This window comes from Schistocerca serialis, chromosome 12 (genome assembly GCF_023864345.2).
Source record: "Schistocerca serialis cubense isolate TAMUIC-IGC-003099 chromosome 12, iqSchSeri2.2, whole genome shotgun sequence".
In the NCBI taxonomy this organism is placed as follows: domain Eukaryota; kingdom Metazoa; phylum Arthropoda; class Insecta; order Orthoptera; family Acrididae; genus Schistocerca; species Schistocerca serialis.
Window position 1 is genome coordinate 39,710,059 of NC_064649.1, and position 26,692 is coordinate 39,736,750.

Consider the following 26,692-nt stretch of genomic DNA (forward strand, 5'->3'; position numbering starts at 1 on the left):
TAATAATCGGAAATTGCTGATTACACTAAAACACATCTAACCTTTCTATTCATCAAAAACAAATGAAGTATGCTGTACACTTGAAACTGTGAACATACATCCAGGACATGTGTACCAACATAACAAAAAAAGATCAATAATCAAATGCACATTGCCTGCACAATTTGAAAAGTTACCTTACTTTTTAAACAACCCTCATATTAGAATCTAACACGAAAGTGATTTTTAAATTAATTTTGTTTGCTTACTGAATCATAACTGACCTTTGCTTTTATTCTTCAAAAAATTTCATCACCCCCTCCTCCATTAATCACTCCCAGGATGGGTACTACTCTCTCACACACAAAAAAAACAACAGGCACTACATTCAAGTCTCTGAATGGGGAAGACGTGCAGGGAAACCTATCTTGTCTAGCCAGAAGGGAAGTAGTAGTTGAGAAGGGAGCGGAACAGGATTGTAGCCTATGTCCCACATTATTCAGTCTGTACAAGAGCAAGCAGTAAAGGAAAATACCAACACATTTGGAAAAAATAAAACCAAGGTTTGGCAGTGCCATTAATTTGGCCAGTGACAGCATACACACTGGAATATCATTTGAATCTAATGGATAGTGTCTGGATACACATTACGCAATTAACATAAACAGGAGTAAAGGAGAGCTCAAACTGAGTGAAGGATTACTGAGGGAATTAGAATAGGAAATGAGACACTAAGTTGTGGACAAGTTTTGCTATTTGGGCAGCAAAGTAACTGGTTATGGTTGAAGTTGAGAAGATATAGGATATAAAATGCAGAACGGCTATAGGAAGAAAATTTCTGAAACTCTGAAATATAATTTAAAGTCAAGTGTTAAGCTACATCAGTCAGTCTTCAGACTGCTGAAAACAATAGTGACAACACATTACACTGGCAGTAGTACTAACCACTAACTAAAACAGCATAAAATAATCCGTGAAGCCACTGACAAAAGAAAAAGTGCCAATTGTGGAGGACAATTTTCGTAACAAGAGAAAAAAGAGTATTCTTATCAAAGTCTGCCACTTCTCTCTTCTAGCACCTAGCAACTCTCGCCACCGTTCCTCTCCGGCCACTACTAGAAAGCCCGCTGCACTTCCGAAGTGTAATGCAGAAGCACGCTCACACCACTCGAGCGCGCCCACTTACGTACCCGAGCTGGACGGGCCCGGAGGGCGCCTGCCGTGCGATAGAGTCATCGCTTATGAGGGCCCGCGTCATTGACTCGGTCGCATTTGCTCCCCCCTCGTGCTACACAGGAAAAAACAAACAGCAGACATGGAGAGGGGGCATCACTTTACAGTATGAGCGGCCACTTCCAACTTGGAACTGTAGTAAGGAGGATTCATTTAGCACTTTTCCTCACCATAATTCACACTGCCTGTACACAAACATCTGTGACAAAGTCACTAAGTTAAACACCATTTCACAATAGTGAACATGTCACAAACATCCAATTTCTGATTTTATTCCAGCAAGACTGATACGAGACCTTTTCAGGTGTCTACCTATACTGACAATTCTACTGCCTGGCTGAAGCTAAGGCAGCAAACCCATCCTGCAATAATAACTACTGGGCCACTACACAAAATATATTTGAAGATAATGGATTTTTCAATCCATATGATCACGAAAACAGTATCAGTTATCAAAATTTATAACCTTACAGTTAATACCACTGGATTGCTTTCACGAGTTCAGGTTTTGGAAAATTTTACTACAACTGTAAAAGGAATCAGCCATTTAATAATTACTGGCAAACTTTCTCCCTTTTTTATAGAATGATTTGAATAAAAGATACATGTATATTTAACTGGCCCAAGTCTAAAAAAGTGAGTTAGTAAAATAATTTAACTCTTATCCTTTCCAGAGTGTGGCTTCCTATAGAAACAAACTTTACAACCTAATGTGTACAGTAAATATTTCTGAAGTCTAATGTGCACTTCAAGTGATATAAAACAAAAAAACATTTTACTGAAAGTTACATAAAGTGTGTTGATCAGTTCTCAAATGAATTTGAGGCACAACACACACTAAAAAAACGAATGTGTCAGTTTTATTGTAGTGCACTTCCTCAGGGTACAGATAATGCATCAGTTATTTTAGTGTTTTTAGTATTTTACGAATTTTGTAAGACAATGTGGCAGCACATGAGGATTTTAATGAAGCCTACATATTTATAAAAATTTGAGACAATCTGGCACAGAATCAACACAAAACAGTTGCTGCTTCTACTCCAGATCCAACTGAGGATAGAATTACCTATTGTAAGATGAGAGCCTTTCATCATGAGTCTTCTATTGATATTTTCTACTGTTAACCTTCAGTTACTTCCAAGCTAAAAACCAGTGTCTTATTTCATGCAAAACCATTAAGTAGCCAACTTTCTGCAGTCCAAGTTGGAATGTGGCTCGATTTAAAATGCTGTGGAAAGGCAGAGATGACAAGAACAGTGATAACCATGCACAATGCATTACACTACAATCTCAAAATACGACACACTGGAGAGGACAGACTATACCAAGACAAAACCTACAAAACAAACAAGTAGCAATAATTCTACAGTAAGCTACAGAGTGACAGTCTTTAAAGTTAGGATGGAAAATCCGGGACTACATTACAACCCAACACCCACTATAACAACAACAAATCTAATTCCAATGCAACAATCATGGAATTACAAAAACATACTGGTCCATTTATTTTTTTTTACAGGAGTATTTCTCTGCCAAGAACAGCAGTTTCTCTGCTAAATTACATAATTTTATTTAAAAAAGCAGAACAGTTCTCAAATGTAAAATTTATAACAGCTTCAGCAAGCATTCATACCTTTAATTTCAAACGGTTAGAACATTTTTCAACAACAGCTCACCTCACTGATACAGTTACTACGCTCCCACCACCATTCCCAGTAACAACCTACATTGAATTCTTAAAACGTAGAATTTTACTTATCACAATGATTTCACATCTGTTTACATGTCAAGAATATAAAGAATTCTGTGCACATCACCCAGTTACATACCAGACATCAATGAAATTTGAAACTGTAAATTTAGAGATTATTAGTTAACTTCACAGTTTCCGTATAGAGAGAAAGTGTACAAAATTTCTTCTACAAAAGTTCTTGCCATTCAACAAGATTCTGTCTTTCAACTAACATTAGGACCCATTAAGTTTTACATTGAAGTCGAGTGTCCAGTGTGATGAATGGCACATGTGAAGAGGAAGAGAACATGCTGCTTTCTGGAAGGCAAATAAGACATATCTCTGCCACTGGCATTCTAGCTACCAATTAAAAATCCACACTGAAGGCTTGAAATGGCAATCCTGAAAGTAAGAACAACTTAATATACTGTACACTACTGTCCAAAACAAAATTACATTCAGCTAAATATCAGAAGGGGAGATAAGATGTTTATATACCAACTTACAACAAAGATAAGGAATTACTACATGGCTAGGTGGGAGAATATAACCTGAATGCTATATCTACACTGCTGATCCACGCAACCAACAAATTCAATGGGGATATAGTGACCAAGATGGAGGCTATACAGAAAACTTAAAACACACATTACAGAATTTGGGCCTTACACCTGCTGGATAACTAATATTGCCTACAGATTTAGAGCATAACTAAATACTACTGTAGCTTTCTACACTTTCACGGATGCAGTCACTAAGGCAGTTTTTGATTTAGTCCATAATGCTACTCTCACAGGCATCTATTACATGACACTGTTCTTACGATAATGATTACAGAAATATATGAATACGCCGAAACTTAAGCAGTACTGGAATTTTTGGACATCAAATAAAAAACCTCTAACATAAAGCAACTGATGCATTTACAACAAAGACCAGAACATCTGACAAAAACAGGAGGTTGTAGAGGAACATCAGCAAGGCAAACAGACACATACAATTCAAATATGACTGTGAGGCAAGTAACCAATTGTTTTCATCATACTATCAGCACTGTTAATCACCACCTATCATTTAGAAAATTTATATTTATATAAATACTTCCCACAAGATAATTAAGCACATGAAAATAAATATGAGAAACTTCAGCACACACATTATCCATTCAGACAATCTCTGATGTATTAGTCTTATCATTTTGCTGCAGAGAAAGCGCTGAAGCTAGTATAAATTCCAATAAATTATTGCCGATATTTCACCTACAACGGACATACTAACAGCAGTTTAAGACAGATACTAAATGTACCACAGAAATTTACTACCACCTGCACCATCTACATTTCCAACATACCTGTGCAATTAACCTTCAACCAGCTGTTTAATTAGCCATAAATTCAAGTTACTAATTAGATCAATGACTAGTGCTGTCGTTTTTTGTTTGCAGGGTACTCAATCAGCTCCGTAGAATAAATTTTTTGGGCCACAACATTATCTTTTCATGGAGTACTGAACCACATAATTTACTACAATCTATGTCAACAACCTTTTTACTGTGTATTATTAACTAAATCTATTTCTGATATAATATCATTGTTTCCATTAGGTCTTCCAACTTTAATTCTCCTGCGTTTGTGGAAATTACCCTTCCAGCTGACTTTCCTCAACTCTGGCAACTGTTTCTTACCATTTCTCCAAATTTTCTAGCCTTTTCAGAACCCAATGAAATATTGATAAACAGATTAAGCTCTTCTAACTCAAGTAGAGAGGGTCAGTGAAACTTTGTAATATTCTGGTGATCCACCAGCAACACCATTTTCAGACAATGCTTACTGCTAAGCTAATGAATGAGAGAGAAATTACACTTCAGTGCTACAGCAACATCACACTCATTAGAAACGCACTATGACTTTATATTTTAGCAAAGCACAAAATACGTAGGCAATTACACACAGACAGGAAACAATCAAAAGTATTTTGGTGCTCTGTGTAAGGTGACCTTTCAACAAAAGTAAGTTTCGACTGTACCAAACAGAATTTGTCACCAACGTCACTCCTGTCAAAAGGGCTTAAATGCTTGAACACACTATTTCCATGGGAAGAATCCACAGATTCAAGTCTTGTGCTGTTTTATAACCAGCTCTGCAGTTCTTTTGACCTCACTACAGACGTCTAGCACAACTTCAGAACAATGTAGAGGATTTGCTTGAATTTCCAACATTTGCCTAAATAGGAACTGCCAATATGATTTGAATTCCATAGTTTTCAGATATATGTCATCTGTTTATTAATACCATATCACTTCATTCAAAATTAAAAATGATTACCAGTCATTTCCCTTACTGCTTTCCATTCCCTCCTCCCGCCCCCCCCCCCCCCCTCCTAACATAGCCAATCCACTGTCATCATTCTCTCCATCTTAATCAAAGCGCTCAACTAATTCATATTACCATCATTCATTCTTGCTCGAGTATAACTGCCATTATTTGTCATCCCAAGTTTTTCTGCACCCACAGACAGTTGTCTGATGTCTTCTACTTTTCTACATTTTTTGGTAACCTGACAAATTTTCCACAAAGGTGGGGGGGAGGGGGGGGGGGACCATTTTCTGTAAGGTCAATAATCACAGTGTCAGCGACTACAGTGACAGTACTATTATTATTATTTCTTTACTTTCTCAGACGTTAAGTCTGGTTAAAAATGGGACGTGACGCGGACCTTGATCAAGCATCACTTCCTTTTAACTGTAGGTATATGTTATATTGCATTTAGGAACTTTCCGGTAATTGAACATGTATCAATAATGACGGACTTCTGTAATTGTATATATAAGTTTGGATGTAGCTGTCTTGTATTGATGTAATGGTGGATATTGTGTGGTATGACTCCTGTAGTTGATAGTATAATTGGTATGATGTCAACTTCATTCTGATGCCACATGTCCTTGACTTCCTCAGCCAGTTGGATGTATTTTTCAATTTTTTCTCCTGTTTTCTTTTGTATATTTGTTGTATTGGGTATGGATATTTCGATTAGTTGTGTTAATTTCTTCTTTTTATTGGTGAGTATGATGTCAGGTTTGTTATGTGGTGGTGTTTTATCTGTTATAATGGGTCTGTTCCAGTATAATTTGTATTCATCATTCTCCAGTACATTTTGTGGTGCATACTTGTATGTGGGAACGTGTTGTTTTGTAAGTTTATGTTGTATGGCAAGTTCTTGATGTATTATTTTTGCTACACTGTCATGTCTTCTGGGGTATTCTGTATTTGCTAGTATTGTACATCCGCTTGTGATGATCTACTGTTTCTATTTGTTGTTTACAAAGTCTGCATTTATCCGTTGTGGTATTGGGATCTTTAATAATATGCTTGCTGTAATACCTGGTGTTTATTGTTTGATCCTGTATTGCAATCATGAATCCTTCTGTCTCACTGTATATATTGCCTTTTCTTAGCCATGTGTTGGATGCGTCTTGATCGATGTGTGGCTGTGTTAGATGATACGGGTGCTTGCCATGAAGTGTTTTCTTTTTCCAATTTACTTTCTTCGTATCTGTTGATGTTATGTGATCTAAAGGGTTGTAGAAGTGGTTATGAAATTGCAGTGGTGTAGCCGATGTATTTATATGAGTGATTGCCTTGTGTATTTTGCTAGTTTCTGCTCGTTCTAGAAAGAATTTTCTTAAATTGTCTACCTGTCCATAATGTAGGTTTTTTATGTCGATAAATCCCCTTCCTCCTTCCTTTCTGCTTAATGTGAATCTTTCTGTTGCTGAATGTATGTGATGTATTCTATATTTGTGGCATTGTGATCGTGTAAGTGTATTTAGTGCTTCTAGGTCTGTGTTACTCCATTTCACTACTCCAAATGAGTAGGTCAATATTGGTATGGCATAAGTATTTATAGCTTTTGTCTTGTTTCTTGCTGTCAATTCTGTTTTCAGTATTTTTGTTAGTCTTTGTCTATATTTTTCTTTTAGTTCTTCTTTAATATTTGTATTATCTATTCCTATTTTTTGTCTGTATCCTAGATATTTATAGGTATCCGTTTTATCCATCGCTTCTATGCAGTCGCTGTGGTTATCCAATATGTAATCTTCTTGTTTTGTGTGTTTTCCCTTGACTATGCTATTTTTCTTACATTTGTCTGTTCCAAAAGCCATACTTATATCATTGCTGAATCCTTCTGTTATCTTTAGTAATTGGTTGAGTTGTTGATTTGTTGCTGCCAGTAGTTTTAGATCATCCATGTATAGCGAATGTGTGATTTTGTGTTGGCATGTTCCAGTAATATTATATCCATAAGTTGTATTATTTAGCATGTTGGACAGTGGGTTCAGAGCAAGACAGAACCAGAAAGGACTTAATGAGTCTCCTTGGTATATTCCACGCTTAATCTGTATTGGCTGTGATGTGATTATTTGAATTTGTTTGGATATTAAGTGTGGTTTTCCAATTTTTCATTACTATGTTTAGGAACTGTATCAATTTAGGATCTACTTTGTATATTTCCAATATTTGTAGTAACCATGAGTGGGTTACACTATCAAAAGCTTTTTGGTAATCAATGTATGCGTAGTGTAGCGACCTTTGTTTAGTTTTAGCTTGATATGTCACCTCTGCATCTATTATCAGTTGCTCTTTACATCCTCGTGCTCCTTTGCAACAGCCTTTTTGTTCTTCATTTATAATTTTGTTCTGTGTTGTATGTGTCATTAATTTCTGTGTAATGACGGCAGTTAATATTTTGTATATTGTTGGTAGGCATGTTATGGGGCGATATTTAGCTGGGTTCGCTGTGTCTGCTTGATCTTTAGGTTTCAGATATGTTATTCCGGGTGTAAGTGGAAGAGGGAATGTGTATGGGTCTGCAATGTAACTGTTAAATAATTTAGTTAAATGTGAATGTGTTGAGGTGAACTTCTTTAACCAGAAATTTGCTATTTTATCATTTCCAGGGGCTTTCCAATTGTGAGTAGAATTAATTGCTTGGGTGACTTGATGTTGCAAAATTATCACTTCAGGCATTTGTGGTATCATCTTGTATGTGTCTGTTTCTGCTTGTATCCACCGTGCATGTCTTATGTTGTACCGGGTTTGACCATATGTTGCTCCAGAAGTGTTCCATGTCTGTTATGTTTGGTGGATTGTTTATTTTAATGTGTGTGTTATCTATTGTCTGGTAAAATTTCTTTTGGTTTGTGTTGAATGTTTGGTTTTGTTTCCTTCTATTTTCACTTTTTTTGTATCTTCTGAGTCGTTTGGCTAATGCTTGTAATTTCTGCTTCTTTTCGTCTAATTGCTCTGTCGCTTCTTGTTGTGAGATTTTACCTGACCTTTTTCGTTTTTTTTCCGAGATTTCATTTCTTATAAACTGTGTTAGCTGTCCGATGTCTTTTCTCAGTTTTTCTATTTTGATCTGTAGCCTGTGTTGCCATGCTGGTTTTGTGGGTTTCTTCTGTGTGTTGGTTGGTTCTGATCTCTGCCTAGTGTGTATATTTAGTGTAGTGAGTGCTCCTACATAAACCAGTAGTTGTAACTCATCCATAGTTGTGTTTTCATTTATTTTGTTGTGTATGATTGTGTTGATAGTTTTTATTGTTGTTTCAACTTGTGGGTTATTTGGTGGTCTATGCAAGAATGGTCTAATGTCTGTATTTGTGTCTTTGTATTCTGTATGTGTTAGCTGAAATCTTTCTTCTATATCCAACATGTGTGTCACTTCGTGTTCTATTTGTGCTTGTTCTGGTGGCTGTCTTAAGATTTCGTGTTCCTCTGATTGTTTAATTGGTGCGTGTTGTTCTTTGTTTGTTTGCTCTGGGATGTTTGAGTCCATTACTGTATTTTCTTCTTCTTCTGATTGCACATTATTTTGTTCCAGTATTTGTTGTACTTGTTGTTTGATGTTTTCTAATTCTGACTGGGGTATCCTGTTATTTTTTATTATTACACGGATCTGATCAGCTAGTCGTTGTTCTGTTAAAAATTTTAATTCTGGGTATCTGGTAATAAATGTTGTGTATACTTGTGATCTGTATCCAGTTGTGTTGGTTCCTAGGTTTGTTGCTTGGTAATAACAGAACATGAGGTGTCGATTAACGTCATCTGACCATCTCATCCTCTGTCTGTTTTCCTTCTAGGGTGGTTGCAGGAAGCATATCCTGCAAAACACCTCTATTTGGATTTAAATCATTTTCCAGTTGGCTAGCAGTGTCGTTACCATTGTGGGCGGGCATAGGGTTCAAGCGTCATCCCCGACCATGACGGCGCTTGTCCGAGGCTTCTTTAGTTCTGTCCTGAACCAACTAATCACACTAAAAGGGGGGTTAGCCCTATTAGTGGTTTGTTCTTTTCGTCGCCTTTTACGACTGGCAGAACATACCGGAGGCCTATTCTTTTCCCGTGCCTCCACGGGGATTATTATTATTATTATTATTATTATTATTATTATTATTATTATTATTATTATTATTAAGCTTTGCAAGTTACAAATGTTCTTTTCTGTATAATGAACAACATTTAAACACTTTGCTGGGGCCTCAAAAATAACATTCCTGTTTCTACTCTGTTTTAACTGTTCCCTTTGAGTATTGTCAAAGTAGCTTTTACACAGACATCCAACAAGTCGTCTGCCAATACCAGAATCTAGTAAATATCCTGATAGTCCTGGATGGTGGTGCATTAATGACATGCCCTATTCATTGCCATTTTTTGGCTTCAATTTTTGCTATTATTTATTTATTCATCTTCAGATTTCAGATATGAAAGTTAAAAACTGATTCAATTAATGGTTTCTACATGTGCAATTTCCTAGAAAGCTGATTTTGAGGACTGCCATATGAACATAGTGGCATCAGTTAACCTTTTGAATTCTTGATTCTATTTCATCTTTTATAGAGTTATCAGAGGGTAGCGGAGTGCCAATGTCAATTTGTTTGTCTGTCCAAAAGTTATGTCACTAATATGAAGTGCATTACTGTTTGCTGGGCGGCAAGAAGTTCTGAAGTACATTGTTTCAACTGATTTTATCTGAAGACCCGTAACTTTCACAGCATTTATTCATTGTGCTGCCAGAGTTTTTAATTCGTTTTCATCGTCAGCTAACAGAACAATACCATCTGCATGTGAGGAAAGACTCCAATAAAAAAAAATTGAACACTGGTAAAAGGTTATTTTAGATATTAAATTGCTTTAAATCTGACTTAAGTGTCTCAGCATGCAACCATGCTCCTTTTTTCTTTCTGTTCCTTTTGCACCTGAAACACCACCACTGAACTTGCATTCAGGACAATGTTAGGAAATACTTTTTGAGTGCACTCAGGAGCTACAGAAGGTATCACTGAAAACACTTTCCACACAACATACTATGTGCAAACATCGCAAAATCCAATTGATGCACAACAAGACAGATGCACCACAAAGCTATTAAGACAAATGTTTAAATTATGCAACTTAGTAGTCACAAACCAAATTTCCTGTCTTAATGGAATTACACCCATGCTGCCCAGCATCTTATGAACCCAACAGCTTGAAGGTTCACACACTCCATGGAAAAAGAACAGCTAGACACTTCACACTTTCTAGCACAGAAAATAAAACTGAGGTGCAAGTGATGGGCAAATGTGGCCTATGACTTTACTTACTTCAATATAACAGGCCAGCTGCTCTGTAAAAAATAAGTTTTCTCAAAGCTATTTTAATAGGCAATTATTTAGGAAACATCAGTACAGATTACAATTCAGGTGGGCAAAAAAATAATTACAGCTAGCAACTAAAAAAATTACACAGGTTGTATAGATAATGTATTAAAAATCAGTTATGTTAATATTCACTCTAAATGACACAGACATCACATTCGTATGCACAATAGTTTTATCTCCAAGTAACAATCTAAATTAAACATCATAAACCTCTACACATTTATACATATGCAGCCAATATGTACGAAGAGCTAACTGTAGCAACTGGGTCCAAATTTTCCATTGGAACATTTAGGATTTTATTTCTTCTAATAGGAATGAGTTATTTCAACATTACACATTTTCACTAAAGAATTAAGTCACATTTCCACAATTTCTCAAACTAATGCTGTCAATTTGTATTTACATTTCACAATACTGGTTCTTTTAAAGTACCCGTCCATCCCTTGTTATAGTTGTGAAATCATTCCACCAAACTGTGCACAGTTAGAGAATTTCCACCAAACCACTCACCACAAAGCTACCATTCTAAGTAAAGGGCACACAGTGCATAACGACGGTCATCAATATCATGCAGTTAGATGTGGGACATTAAGGACACAGTTAATACCTGAAGACTTTAGCATCCGTGAAAGGTATGAATTCTACATCCGAACAAGATTAAAACTTGTGCCTTCAACCACACAAAATATTGAAACTTTAGCCTTACACCTTACATATAATTCAAATTTGAAACATTTCTGTTATTTGGAAAACTCAAACTTGGATAAGTGATCTAAAAGCATAAAGAAACAAAATTAAAAATTAAGAACACTGAATTTTCACATTTAATATTTACTAACAGGACAAGTAATTTTATTAGTTACAAACATGGTCACCAAACCACACACACACAAAACATTGTGTTTATGTAAGCAATGTCTGATTCTTTTAACTATCATTAACAGGACTACAACATGTAGAAATATCAATTAAACATCAAATCTTAACAAGCCGATATACTGTATGTCCAGAAGTTTTTAGAGGATAATATGGAGCTGTTTGTGTTGTGTATTCATCTTAGATTTAGTATAAAATACACATCACACTATTTTTTTATGTAAATAAATCAAATCACTGCCAGGGACAACTGTATAATATACAGCCAATTTTTCTTCTTTCCTGTTGCAAATTACCTTTCACTCTAAAAGCTAAAATTTATCCCTTAAAATATGTATCCATTCTATAGACAATTAAGTAGATTTTGAACAATTTACTCAACACAAATTATATTTTGAGAAAAAATTACATACACTGAGAAATGGTTACAACATTTGTTCATCACTGTGCTTTAAGGTTTCAATTTTTTTAATCTAGTGTTAAGGTTTTAGTTATTTTTAATCTAGTGTCAAGGTTTCAATTATTTTTAATTGAGTGTTAAAAGGGTTAACTGGTGATCTCTACATGAACTTGCTTGAGAAGAGCTCTTGTTTATAGTTGGAAAACAGTTGCTTGTGTGAAGTACTGTCCTGTTATACACTTCATAATTCCAGTAACTGCAAAATGGTCTCCAAACCGAGACTACCATCCAAAACCAATAATGCAGGAACCTGTTGAAGACAGTCTAACTTCCACAACATGTTTCCACATAATATTCCCAATAAGGATAAAATACAGCATTTCAGCTGGAAACTTCACAACCATCCACCCTACAGACCCAACCATATCACCTCTGATAATAACCTGATATTCCACTTGAAATAATGTCTTTCTGATGAGTGTTGGGAAGATTAACTCTAGACTGGCGTTAAGTGATAAAATACCAGCAGGCATTCCTATGCAGACGGGTTGGTGAAACTAGTGCAATGTTATTTTCCTTAGAAGTTAACAGCGAGCATGTGGAAAAGTGAAGTAGGTTTGCAAGAAGCTCTGTGAATATGCATCATACAACAAAATTAGGTTTTACACCTGAACTCAAAGGCAGATTGCTCCATCACAGACAAATATAATACTGAAGGTATACACACCAATGCCACCCTAGAGCACTGTGCTGAATTTGTCTTGTTCATGTATCATCTAATGTGATGCAGAAGTAAGTTACAGTAAAAACTGCAGTTCACACTTCATTAATTATTGTTTGCACTCAAAAAACAGCAGTCTTAACTGTTGCTATTAATAATATGTTAACATATTCACAATCTGGCACATGGCACCGATCAGTTTGTGTTCATATTCTACCAACGGCTCTATCCTCTTATTCATTCTTACAAGATTTTAAGAGAAGTCCCTAGACACCAATTTCATAAAGCAGTACAACACAGTTTTCAAGAACTCTAAGAAATCACCTTTGAAGATTTAAAGGTTATAGTGATGTAGAGCTGAAAACATTTCGAGTCACTCAATGAAATTACAATTAAGAGAGAGTAGTGTATAAGTTTAGTAATCACAAAGTCATTGGTTTGATTGTCACTAGTGGTAACATAAAACATTTATTTAAATTCTGTAATTATTAAAGTGGTATGTTGGTTAACAAATACTATATAACTAGGTAATAAAAATATGATATTGTCTTTAATACCTAATCTCATGAATATAATAAATTGAAATTTGGTACAAAATAATTATTCAAATAAAATTAAAATCTTAATATACCTCATTTTTAAATCTGATTAAAATGTATAAAATAATCTCTCTCTTTCCCTGTACAAATTACTAACTGCTTGCATTAGATATGGTCCACAGCGGACCATGTGGGGCTTACAGAAGCACCGTTTAGTTTGTGGGCGGTTCCTGAGAAAACCCAAAAAAAGCATTTTTCACCATTTTTTTGTCAGCAGCATTAGTTAGCTGAATAACCAACCATTGCAAACTGCTCAAATTTTACCAGTATATTCACTAGACATTTATTTAGAAGTGTGATCTTCCCATTTTCTAAAATATTTATCCATAATCAAGGAACACAGATTCTGGATACCAAAACCAAGTCACAGATTATGCACAGCAAATGGGTGTAATTTTTAAGATATATTTGCAAAATCTTTATCTCCAAAAACCTTTAAAGTTTTCTTGCTATCATTATCCATTTCTGAGATATAGAGGTTCAAAGATAGCCAACCTGTACATGTAAAATACATATGTAAAATCTAGTATGATGTGAAAACGTAGTTTATAAAGCTACGAAGTACAGAGAAGTATGTTCTAATGTGTCTCCATTATAATCAGTAGGATTCTGGGAATCCCATGTTTTAATAATGAAACAATGCAAAATTTTTGTACACACAAAATCTGGTCCGAGGCATAAATTGGTTTTGCGTTATTCCAATTGCATATCAGTCACCTATCAATATTTTATTGACCCATACAGTTCCGTGGAGTACCTGGTATTTCAATGTACGTTCCTCAGGTACTTTAAAAAATTTTCCAAAGGTTTTGGCTTTCTTTTTTATGCTGACGGAGTGGGGGGGGGGGGGGGGGGGGAAAGAGAGAGAGAGAGAGAGAGAGAGAGAGAGAGAGAGAGGAATAAGTACTAGAAGATAGTAGATAGTGGTTGTGGTATAGAATGAGTGCAGGAGACAATGGTAGTGAGAATGAGAGGGACACAGTGGAAGTGGAATGTAGTCAACAATGACAAGAGCGCAAGAGAAAGGGTGAAGGAAAGAGTGTCAGTGGGAAGGGAATAAAGAGAAGGAGAAAGTGGAAGCAGGTGAGAGCCAGTGTTAATGAGAGAATATATGACAATAACAATGAGGAAGAAATAGTAACAGTGAGAAGAGAGAGCATAAGTGGGAAGAAATTAATGACATAGTAGATGTAAGGAGGAGACAGTAATAGGACAGTCAGAAATACATAAAGAGATAATGACAGAGTTGGGCTGAATGAGTTATTGAGAAGAAGCAATAGGAGTGGATGAGTGTGAGTGACATAGCTATAGACTAGTCAGTGTGAGCGATTTACAGTTAGGCAAGCTTGTCAGAGAGAAGTGAGTTGCATGTTAAAAAGAGATGAATACATACACAAGCGAAAACTTTGTCGAAAATTTTTGAACTTGCTGAGGAAGGTAGAATGAGGCAGGTGGTGCCCTACTTTTCAGAGTCGTTTAAACAGGAATATATCCATCTTTCTGTGCTCCAACAGCAATGTTTCTCCATAGGTACATAACTGATGGATGAGTAATTCATATCCCTAGTTTTATTTATTGATGTGTGCCACTTTTTCATTTAAGTCTTACAAGTATTTTCATACCTATCAAAAATTCACGATCACAAAATTTTCATTACTATGTGTATGGTGTTAGGAATCCGTATGGGGCTAAGAGAAATTATTTTATACTTTAACTACAATTTAAAAATGTGATTTATTAAAAATTTATTTTTATTTAAATAACTATCTTCTGCTTTTTAGTCTCTTGGGTGTGAAACTTTTCATAGATTTTGACCAGATTACAACACTGATATATGGAGAATTTCAGGTTTATTTCCATTTCTCTTCAACTGAGCCAACCAATATAATGCGTCTCACCTAGTACATCCCTCGATAAGACTGTGAAGGTAAATATTAGAGATTTGAGCTCACACACAGGCTTGCAGCAGTTAACCTTGCTGCAAACCATTTGTGATGAACAGGAAATGCCTGTGGTACACATAGTACTGTTCACCACACACTATGCAAGAACGCAGGTTAATACTGCATTGTAGTCATCCAGTTCTGTGCTCTGCTGAAAGTTTCAAGTCTCTAGCTTATCGGGAAAATAGTTTAAAGTCAACTGCAAAATTTGTATAACACAGACAGACATGAAAGTAACTTCTTCAAAACTCCTAAAAATATGAAAAATCAAGTACGAAATAAAATACTTCTGGTAAGAATCAAACTGGTGGCTTCACGATTCGTGATTTGTACATTATCCCCCAGGTACCAGAGATTTCAGTGCACTGCTTAAAATGTTTTGTAGTTAAATGCAAAGACTGCCTCCATAATTTAACAATTAGTTTTGCTGTCTTTGGTGTGAAAGGACTTTGGTTCGACTAACAATACCTCAGATTTTCCTGTGGTAGGGAGGTCTAGTATGGGGTCCACTCAGCACACAAGAGACTGAATGAAGAGCTGTTTGAATAAAGCAGCAGGGGCATCACCTACAGTCAGTAACAACTGGAGGAGCAGTCAGCCAGTCGGAACACACCTAAGGCCTAATCCATCAGTGGTGGTTAATTTTAATAGTTGATCACACTAGGAAAACTATTATTCTTCAACCACTATTTCTTCAGTTTTTAAAACAGTGTTGTACTGTTTTAGGAAATATGTAAGTATATTTGGACACTTCAGAACTGACATGGGGACAAACTGATGGGAGACAGTCCATTTGTTACTTTACAACTTTTACCATCTGTGACTGAAAGCTCTCTCTTTGGCTGTTATTCAGCTTTCAATGAATGAGTGGAAAGAAACAGCATGTTTCAACAACTACCGTGGCATCTGTTGTCTCTCCAGTGGCAAAGATGACAACTATATAAGTACACATTACACTAATGTTAGTGATGTGTACGAAGGTCTCTAAGATTTAACATGTGGTAGACTAACTCTCAATAAATGCTGTCACCCTCACTGGTCAATACCATCTGTCAATCAAAATGTAATTTTAATCTATCTAAAGCAGCCTATTCCACCACAATGCAGCACTTTCCAACAGGACAGCTAAAATACAAACATTTTGTGACCACTTTTCAAATCCAGGGCTCTTATATTCAGAAGCATTAGTAACCATTGGTCTGAGCCTCGAGAAGGGACTGTCTTTCCCTAAGAAGCCTTCGCAATTAACATTCACAGAGAGTCATGCTGTGTAACTTTCAGTGACTGCTGACATGTGTGTAAAACTTTACGGGAGGATGCTTTGTGAAAAAAGTAAGTTAATTATCATAAAAAATACAACTTACATTTTCAAAAATTCAGTGACTGTTTGTGCATACACATTAGGTAGAAATGTATGTGATCCTTCTGTAACACTGATATATCTAGAAAAAGATCAATTTGCTAATAAAACAGCACCCTCCTAAGTTCTTAAAAAGTCTGTCGAGATAATTATTAATTGAAGACTGAAGAGGAGCCCAAAAGACACTGCAATCAGCAGCAACATTTTGTATATTCAGTACAAATCTCTAATCACCATCAAACACACAACCCATGTCTTCCATCATCTTTTCTTCCCAGACAATAGCGTCAACAAATATTGAAGGTAACAAGTAGTGTAGCTCTAGGATACAATTTGGTTTACTCGAAGAGGGCTTTTGTACTGTGACATACCATAAACAAAACACTCACATGCAGTACTAATGGGGAAGCTGAAAACACTATGACAATAAAGACAGCAGTGAAACAGAACTTGTGCTGAGACATGAGTGACTTCTTGTGTAGCCAATGCTAAAAATTAAAAAAAATGTTGGTATCAAGAGAAAATGTAAACAGGAAGAAAAAATAATGTGTGTTATACAGAACATTTACTCTGTTCATCCATCAGTTACACTGCTGTATCTTCAGTAAATTTCAAACATACAAATTTGAGTTTTTTCTTCATATTAGTAAAATATTACCTCAGTTTCAAAATAAAAATGAGATCTCCACTATCAATGTCTTTCAGAAGTTCAGTATGAATTGCAACAACCACATCTTTAAACTGGAGCTGATATGGACACATGTTACCTGTATGTAAACTTATTTACTCACTACAACGCATTTCAAGCCCTGTGTGGTATAACCAAATACGAACTCTGACATCACCACATTTAATGATAACCTGTAAGTGAAGTTTTACCAAATGCATATTTTAGATGATTCACTACTGTATACTCACAAACAAGTTCATGGGAATTAGCACTACAGTAGTCATTAAATGTAGCATAGCAACAACAATAAAATTCCAGTACAGTAATACCTTGGCTGATGCTGAATTCAGCTACCAGTTTCAATTCTAGGCCATATTTTCTACCAAAATTTTCAGTGGCATGTCCACGTAACCAAACTGCTAACATTGTAGAAACAATGGACGTCCCATGTGTTCCCTGGTCAGTGTGTCACTGATCATCATTACGTGAGCATCACACCATGCACCTGACAATTCCATAGCTTTCCACTGTCTGTGTGAGGTTTTTTAAAATTACTTATGAGCGGTGACCCCAGATAGCACACTGATACTCTAGATACTTATGGAGGTGCATTTCTCATGTGAACAAACAGTATCTCCACCTTCGATACATAGAGACGAGTCTTTAGAATGGTAAATGGCACAAACTGTGCAATTATTCTTTATATTCTCTGTAAATTAGTTTATTATTGAGTTTAGTATTAAATTCTACAATATTAACAGGGCCCACCTTCTAGAAAAACAGTTTACATTTCTGTGTGCACAAACTTCTACTACAGTCATCACAGCCTCCATAGGCTGTTATTAACTTTCTCTTTAGGCTGAATTTTGTTATTCTGCAACTGTACAAACTTCCACTGCATACCTATAGTTAGTGCAGCATTCCATTGCTGTGGTCATTGGTCTGTTCTGAGCTTCGAAAAAGAAGTTTTTTTTTTAATTCCTTAATTTGTATTAATATATCTTTTTCAATCTTGGCCGTGTTCTCCTTGTGTACTTCACTGTTTTTTGTTACAGAACTCATTTGCCAAGGAATTTCGCTGTAATTTGTGTTGTCAAATAAAAATTAATTAGGTTGTCAAATAAAAATTAATTAGCAGTAACATACATAACAGTGAACAATTTAAGCTGTAAAGGTAATAACAGTTGAGATGCTGAGTTGTCAGCAGGCACATTAAGAAGGCTGAAAACACTGCTAGTTTTCAAATGTTATGTTGAAGGTTTAGTCCCAAAGGTAGGAACATTTTCGGTTTTCTTTATGTGCTAACAGATAACTCAGCACCAACTATTCTCCTTAAATTATTTACATTCCATAAAGGACCTTTTCATTGTCATTTACATAGTACACTTTTGTTTTGCTTCAGGGCGCATAAACAATAGGGTCATATGTGCCCCTGTCAAAACTATAAAACACGAAGACAGTGAAGTTAAAAAACGAGTACACATCAATCCCATCCCAACTGATGTAAGAGAAGACAGCTAAAAACAGGGATGTGGATAAACATCTATAAAATACACCATAGAGAAATGGAGGTCCAGAACTAAAACTTAATGTCCTTCACCATATTGCTATGACGAATAAAAAGTAAAATGCAGTCAACAGCAATTAAAAAAGGGCATTCCATTGGGAAATGGCAGAGAGTTAAAATTTGGGTGCAATGTCCACAAAGTGATGGAGTAGAGCGCCACTCAACAAATGACAATGGCTAAAGACACAGTGCCCAATACGCAACCTAGTTAAAATGATCTCACAGCGAGAGGGCTGAGAGGTGGTCTTCCAAGCCACTGGGGGAAGCTTAATAGCACGGAGCTTGTTCTCATGAAGGGAATACCATTGATGATGCCAAAGTGACACCAGGTGCTGACACATGGCAACACACAGACCACCTGAGGGATGAGGTACGTGGACTGCAGCCTTGGCAGCAGCAGCAGCAGCAGCAGCAGCGGCCTCGTTTCCTGTCAGACCGGTGTGACCAGGAACCCACATAAACATCATAGTGGCTCCATCAAGAGTGAGCAAGTGACAGCTTTCCTCGACACATTGCACTAAAGAATGGATGGTGTGCAGCATACAGATGCTTTGAAGGGCACAAAGAGTCTCAGCAGGTGACAATTAAAAGCCTGTGTCGCCAGGCGTGTACTGGGGGTGCTGATACATGGGAGAGCTCTGCTGAAAATACTGAGCAGTATTCCAGAATCTGATACCGAAAAACGTCTGTGTCAATGACGAAGGCACACCCGACACCAAGGTCAGTCCAAGAGCTGTCTGTGCACACAAAAGAACTATTGCAAAATTCCGTACGAAGCTAATGAAACAAGGCAATTGAGCCAGGCTGGAGTAGTGTCCTTGGAAATGAATTAAGGCCCATGTGAACACAGGCTGCTGCACAAAGCTCAGGTGGTAAAGGCTCCACACTCATTGGGAAAGCTGCATGTAGCTACCAGAGTAGTAGCCGAAAGCAAACTCCAGCAGATCACAGACAAGAGGGACATGCCCCATACTCGTGACCAAAGGAGCCATAGAATGGGTGGCCACACATGGCAGACAAACAGCATGCATATCTGCTGAGGAGAAAGTCACAGCTGTAGGCCAGTGGTAGTTTTGGCAAACAGATGCCACAATGATGGATAGTATTGAGATGGCGTAAAGAGGGATGGACATGCAGAGGCATAAACAAAACACCCACAGTCTAGTTTTGAACACACAAGGGACCGGTACAAATGGAGAAGGGTGGTTCAATCAGTACCCCAGGAAGTACCATTGAGGACACACAGGACACTGAGGGACCACATAGAGCGGGCTACCAGGTAAGACACGTGGGAGGACCAAGATAGTTTCCTATCGAGCATGAGCCCCAGGAATTATGTAGTTTAAATGAACGGAAGGGCAACAGGCCCAAGATGTAAAGACGGTGGAAGAAACCAATTGCGCCATGACAAATTCATACAAATGGTTTTGTCAGTGGAAAAACGAAAGTCATTTTTGATCAAGACATCACTTAAGATGCTGCTCAATGAGACATTTCTGTGGAGAATGCAATAGATGGCAAAACTGTAAATGAAAAGGGAGCCATAGATGCCCAGTGGCAGACAGGCAATTATAGGGTTAATGGTGATAGCAAAGAGGATGATGCTCAGGGCAGAACCCTGAGGCACACCACTTTCCTGGATAAAGGTGTGACATGGAAGAACCTACATGTACCTTTTAAAAATGCCTGAAGGAAATGGGGCAGGTGGCCAGAAAGTCCCACATGTAGATAGTGCAGAGGATACCAGTCCTCCAGCAGCAGGTGTTGTAGGCTTTCTCCAAATCAAAGAACATGGCCACAATCTGGGATTTCTGCAGAAAACCATTCATGACATGGGTGGACAAAGTGACGAGATGATCAACTGCATAACCCCGCACTCTAAAGCCATACTGTGAAGTGGTTAGTAAATTGCGAGACACTAGCCACCATACCAGGTATGCAGTGGAAGTTTGTACAGTTGCAGAATAATAAAATTCAGCCTAAAGAGAAAGTTAATAACAGCCTATGGAGGCTGTGATGACTGTAGTAGAAGTTTGTGCACACAGAAATGTAAACTGTTTTTGTAGAAGGTGGGCCCTGTTAATATTGCCGACAATAGAAAGGTGCTGCAATATCTGAATGTGAATATCATCTGGCCCTTGGGCAAAGAATCAGGATGAAGTGAGAGCATGGTCTAGCTCCTTCATACTAAAGGCAGCATTGTAGCATTCATTATTCAGAGAAGAGAAGGATATTGCTCGAGCCTCCTCCACTCGTTTCCAATGGAGGCAGCCAGGGTGACAGTGAGAGTAGCTCAAAATCTCCGCAAAATGGTGGCCGAAGGTGTTGGAGATAGCAACAGGGTCCACGATGACATCATCTGTCAGCCGGAAATTGGGTAATGGGCCCAGATAGCCATCAGAGGTTGGTCCAAATGGTGGAAGAGGGAGTGAAACAGTAAGAAGCACTAGTGAATGAAATGCAGCTAGCTTTTTTGCTATCCCAAAGAATGTGACGACACTATGCATACATCTGTTTATAATGAATGCAGTTTGCCACCGTAGGATGATAGTTTAAAACATGGAGAGCACGTCTCCATGTGCGAATTGTGTCACAGCATGCCTCAGTCCACCAAAAGACCAGGATATGGTGAGGTAAAGAGGAAGTGCGAAGAATTGAACATTCTGCAGCAGTAAGGATAACATTTTAAGATATTCCACATGGTCATCACAAGTGGAGAAATGATGTTCGTCAAAGGTTGCCAGGGAGGAGTAAAGCCTCCAGTCAGCTTTAGGAAGCTGTGATTTGGGTATGCACGTGGGTGGGATAGGAGTCAGCAAACGCATCGCACATGGGAAATGGTTGCTCGATGAGTCAGAGAGAATGGACCAATCAAGACAAAGTGCAACCTGGGCAGTGCAGAATAGGTGTACATGGAGACTGAAAGGAACGTGGGTGTTCCTGTGTTAAGAGGAAAGGTTAAGTTGATTAAGGTGGTCAGCAAAGAGGGCACATCTACAACAGGTTCTGGGAGAAACCCAAGACAGATGGTGCAAATTAAAGGCACTGAGTAGCAGAAAAGGGTGAAGTAGCTGCCCTGGTGACATCAAATGACGGAGGGATGTAAACGGTACAAAGGGAAAAGGCGAACTACAACAGCTTGAAGGCAGGAAGTCAGGGAGATAGGTTGATTATGAACGTCATTTCATACAAGCAGCATGACTCCCCATGAGATGGAACGCAGACTTTTCAAAATGGAACTGGTAAGAAATGCGAGAGCTCAAAGCAATCATGAGCATGCAGTTTTGTTTCCTGAAGGCAGGAAATACGAGGACACTGATGCCAAGAGCAGCCGTATATGCTCTTTGTTGGATCAAATATCACAAACTTTCCATAGGAGAAGAGTCATGACGAGGAAAAAATGAAGGGTGTCGCCTCGGCAGCTGCCAAGTGCCAGCCTTTGAAGACTCACTGCTACAGGGCACAGAGGCAGGAGGATCCTGCTCCATGAGGTCTACAGGCATGTCTACATTCTTCTATATCGGTCTGCCAAGTCCAGTGCAGCAAAATGGTTGGAAGTGCACACTGGTGACATGTAGGTCGGCCGGGCAAGGGTATCCCATGGCAACACCGTCAAAGGGGATCTCTGAGTTGGTGAAGGGGAAGACTGTGTGCCTTTGTTTGACTTCTTCGAGCCTGTCCGGTTAGGAGAGGAACATTCAGATGTAGGTTGGCTGGAGGGAAGTAGGAAGTCTTCCAAGAGTACTCTTTCTGTCCTGCCGGTTGTGTAGCTTGTGACTTCGGCCCACGAGGTGAAAGTCTGGTGACATGCTGCACAGCTGAAGAATGAAACGAGGATGCTACCAGGACACAGGGCAATTTCACAACCGCAGTGCTAAATTTGAGGTCACATGTCTGCGGCCACATCCTTCATAGATTAAGAGGTAACGTACTGTAGGTACAAGATTTCCAACTAGCCAGCAACTTGCGTGCAACCTGGTAGGCACTTTTTCCTTCATCCGAATCTCCTGGACAGCCCACTTATCAAGATACATAGGACAATCAGGGGCCCATGATAGCCAAGCACGAACCAGCCAAAGAGTGGCGAGCCTCATGGGGGGTACATAGTACAGTGAAATAGGCAAATGCAAATAGCAGAAAACTGTGGAAGAATACGAGGAAAAATATTGGCAAGATTGAAAAAGGCACATTAATACAAATCAAGAACTCTAAAAAATCTAAATCTTTCAAGATTAATAACAGGACCACTCACCAACAATGGCATTCTCCATTAGAGACCTGTGGCTGAAATGTGTAGTCTGTCACAGAACAGTTAAATGTAATCAACAGGAAAGTAAATAAAACCCACTGAGGATGGAACAACTGATGATACATTTTTGGGCGAGCACGAACTTATAACTGTTTGGCTAAAAAGCAGACCCTGTTAATTTTATTCTGTGTAGTCGTGGACACAGAGCTTGAAACTCCAACATGATTAAATACTAAATTTACTGTCTGATAAAACATGTTTTTGGTGTGTATTTTGCATGAGGTAGAACAAATTAATCTTTTACATTGTCAAAATGAGACAAAGTCTACTGCAGAGACAGCTATAATTCTGGCACTATCAGTTTGGTCTAGATAGCAAATATATATTTTTAATACTTCACACATGATTAGCTTCAGTTTGTTTGATCCAATCATCATGGCACCAACTATCTGACGCACCATATCTCAATGCTAGGCTTAGGTTGACAGCCTATGGTCGGTAAGTATGCACGGACCTGTGATTGGATACGTCTTATCTCATGTTCGACGTACTGAAGAAATGATGGTGGCAAACAAGCCAAAAACACAGCAGGTAAAACTTCAGGGCTGAGAGGTCATTGCTGATATATAAAGCTATTCCACAACCTTTAATCTTTCCTGCCTGACTGCCAGAGACATCTTTTGTTGACTGGTTGATTTGGGTGAGAGGACCAAACAGCGAGGTCATCGGTCCCATCAGATTAGGGAAGGATTGGGAAGAAAGCCATCCGTGCCATTTAAAAGGAATCATCCTGGCATTTGCCTAGGAAATACACGGAAAACCTAAATCAGGATGGCCGGACGTGAGTTTGAACCATCATCCTCCCAAAAGCAAGTCAAGTTTGCTAACCACTGCACCAGCTCGATCGGTAACATCTTCAGAGATCACATTGAAGTCTCAAGCCACCCCCACATTTATGGAGCTTTATAGAGGGCATTACCACTTGTTACAAGAAGCTGAATGCACAATTGACTCTGGCTGGTATAATTGTCTTTGATTAAAAGATTAAAAACACTTGTCATTATGCTTGTGCAAAGTCAGCATTCATATTTTATTAAACTTAACCTTCGATTCTTTTCTGTTAAAACTACCTTTGTGTTTGTAAATCTCTATTGTTTCCCTATACACGTGTGCATTATAATGCATTGTCTTGTCACACAGAATTTTATCTGCCCTTTTATGCAAGTCTGCAGAAATTTGTGGCCATTGTTCCCACAAGTAAAATCTCTTGGGATGTTATGCTGTGTTATTTTCATCTTCAATTTCTTCTTCTTGATTGACATTTCAATCCCTCTGCTGGGATGATTTTCAGGATCTAGTGGTGTCCACAGCTAGTGACATCAGTCACACAGAACTTTATTTCGTGGTTCGTACCTCGAAAAACATGTTCCGTTACAACTGATATGTCACTATGGACAAGGCAGCAGTTCCTTTTACATACACCAGGTTTCACTAGTGTATGCAGTGGATCTTTCGCTGTTCTCAGTAACTTTCTTTCTCAGTGGGTCAAAAAGGTGGTACATAGCAAAACTTCTGACAATGCAATGTGTAAACCTGTTATTAAAAGGCAGGAAAACTGTCCCAGTTGGCAGCCTTTGTCATTCATTAGTCTTGGCATTCTCACTTTGGAGGGAGTGCTCCACCTCCTCAGTGGTGTAACTACTTTTTCTTGAAAGCCACTGTATGTGATTCAGCTTATCTTTTACATAAATCTACTCACAAATTTTATCAGCCCTTTTACGCAAGTCTGCAGGATTTTGTGGCCACTTTACTGAAAGTAAAATCTTTTAGTATGTCAGGCTGTGTTATTTTCATCTTCAATTTCTTTTTCTCAATTGACTTTTAAATTCCTCTGCAGAGATCATCTTCAGGATCTGGTGGTGTCCACAGATAGTGGAAAACAAAAATGATGTACCCAACATCCTAGGAGATTTTACCTGTTTATTAGCTCCGTCCACCAATGGTATACTGACACCTCTAACAGAAAAGAGAGTGTTAAGTTAAATAAAATGGGGAGGCCAATTTGCACCAACAGAATGATCGAGTCCTTTTAATCATGAATGATGACACCAGCCAGAGAATTATACATTCAGTGTCATGTGGAGAATGGTTGTGCCCTCTATACAGTTCTATAAATGAAGGGTTGTTTTGAATCTCTGTTGAAGTTCATTTTTATCTCTGGGGATGCATCCTACAGTCAGAGATGAGCACAGCCTCCTGGCCCAGAAGTTTTGAGTGAAGTGACCACTGGCCATGAAAGCTAACATTGCAAAGCCAAAAATTGTTACATTAGAAAACATTAAAAAATAATCTTTGCAATATGGACTGAACTCTTTACACTTTACAATTATTCATCTGAAAACAACTGACTCAGTTTCACACTACAGATTTCACTAGTTAGTTTTAGGCAGATCATCGACAAAAGCCAAGGCATTGCTGTACTTTAAAGACAGGCCGAGAGGAAATAATATATTCATATTTTTTTTGTGTGTGTGTGTGTGTGTGTGTGTGTGTGTGTGTGTGTGTGTGTGTGTGTGTGTGTGTGTGTGACCAGAGGACTGCTAATGTAGTTACCCGAGTTTGAGAGCTTGTCCGCCGGCCCGAAGCCCTTCTTCCCCCAGAAGTGTGACCTGCTCTTCCTCGCGACTCGGGTCAGCCATCTGCGGGTACGCAAGGTAGGTGGGTTGGTAGCTCTGATCAGCCTGGCAACACAACCCTGCGAGCGTAGCGTTCACCCTCTATTCGCCTGCCGCCTGACGCAGTGGCGACAGACCTAGGGCGAATCCATCGTCAGGATTCGGGGGAGGCGGCAGTGGCGGTTCGGGGAGGTGGGAGTCCAAACAACTCACATGCAGAGCACAAGCGAGTGGTAGAGAGCCGTCAGCAAAGAAAATATACGAGGAGTACGGTCACAAATAATATTTAGCGTGCAGGACAATCCTGGTCTCGTGCAGGAGTGTAACTTAGGAATATAAGGGAATTTTTTTATTCTACACAATATGAGGATCACATGCACAACAGATTCAGTCAATCCAATTTTGAAACAAGACAGAACAAGGTCACAAGTTGCTCTACATACAAACATACAACAAATTGTGTGTGTGCTGGGAACTGAAAAAGAATTATTCTTATAAAAGTTTCAAAAAATTATGAATTACAACTGCTACTGGCACTTCTTTCTGCAGAAAGACCTTTGTTGTACTCACTATGTTACTTTTGCATATGCTACAATGAAATTAAAATAGCCTACTGCATACAAAATAATGCCTTATCTTGCTCAGTGCAATTATACATTACTCCCTGATGTATATACTTTCTCCTAGCAGTGTAACTCAAAACCATGAACAGTACAGTGACATCATGAAAAATTTAGTGTTTTGTAGCTAAAAACAAAGATGATGTGACTTACCAAATGAAAATGCTGGCAGGTCGACAGACACACAAACACAAACATACACACAAAATTCAAGCTTTCGCAACAAACTGTTGCCTCATCAGGAAAGAGGGAAGGAGACGGAAAGACGAAAGGAAGTGGGTTTTAAGGGAGAGGGAAAGGAGTCATTCCAATCCCGGGAGCGGAAAGACTTACCTTAGGGGGAAAAAAAAGGACTGGTATACACTC

At 38.2% G+C, this 26,692-nt stretch overlaps 1 protein-coding gene across 4 annotated transcripts in view; it reads right to left on the bottom strand.

Moving 5' to 3' along the window:
* LOC126428452 (V-type proton ATPase 116 kDa subunit a 1) overlaps nucleotides 1-26,692 on the bottom strand; it is a 123,216-nt gene that overhangs the window by 52,828 nt on the left and 43,696 nt on the right. Inside the window, exon 4 of one of the 4 annotated variants that reach the window (XM_050090388.1) lies at nucleotides 1,170-1,267. In XM_050090388.1, the coding sequence (XP_049946345.1) occupies nucleotides 1,170-1,267 (98 nt within the window). Of the gene's footprint in view, nucleotides 1-1,169; nucleotides 1,268-10,586; nucleotides 10,610-25,644; nucleotides 25,773-26,692 lie in introns of all 4 variants that reach the window. The other 3 variants (XM_050090390.1, XM_050090389.1, XM_050090387.1) reach the window with 3 other exon arrangements.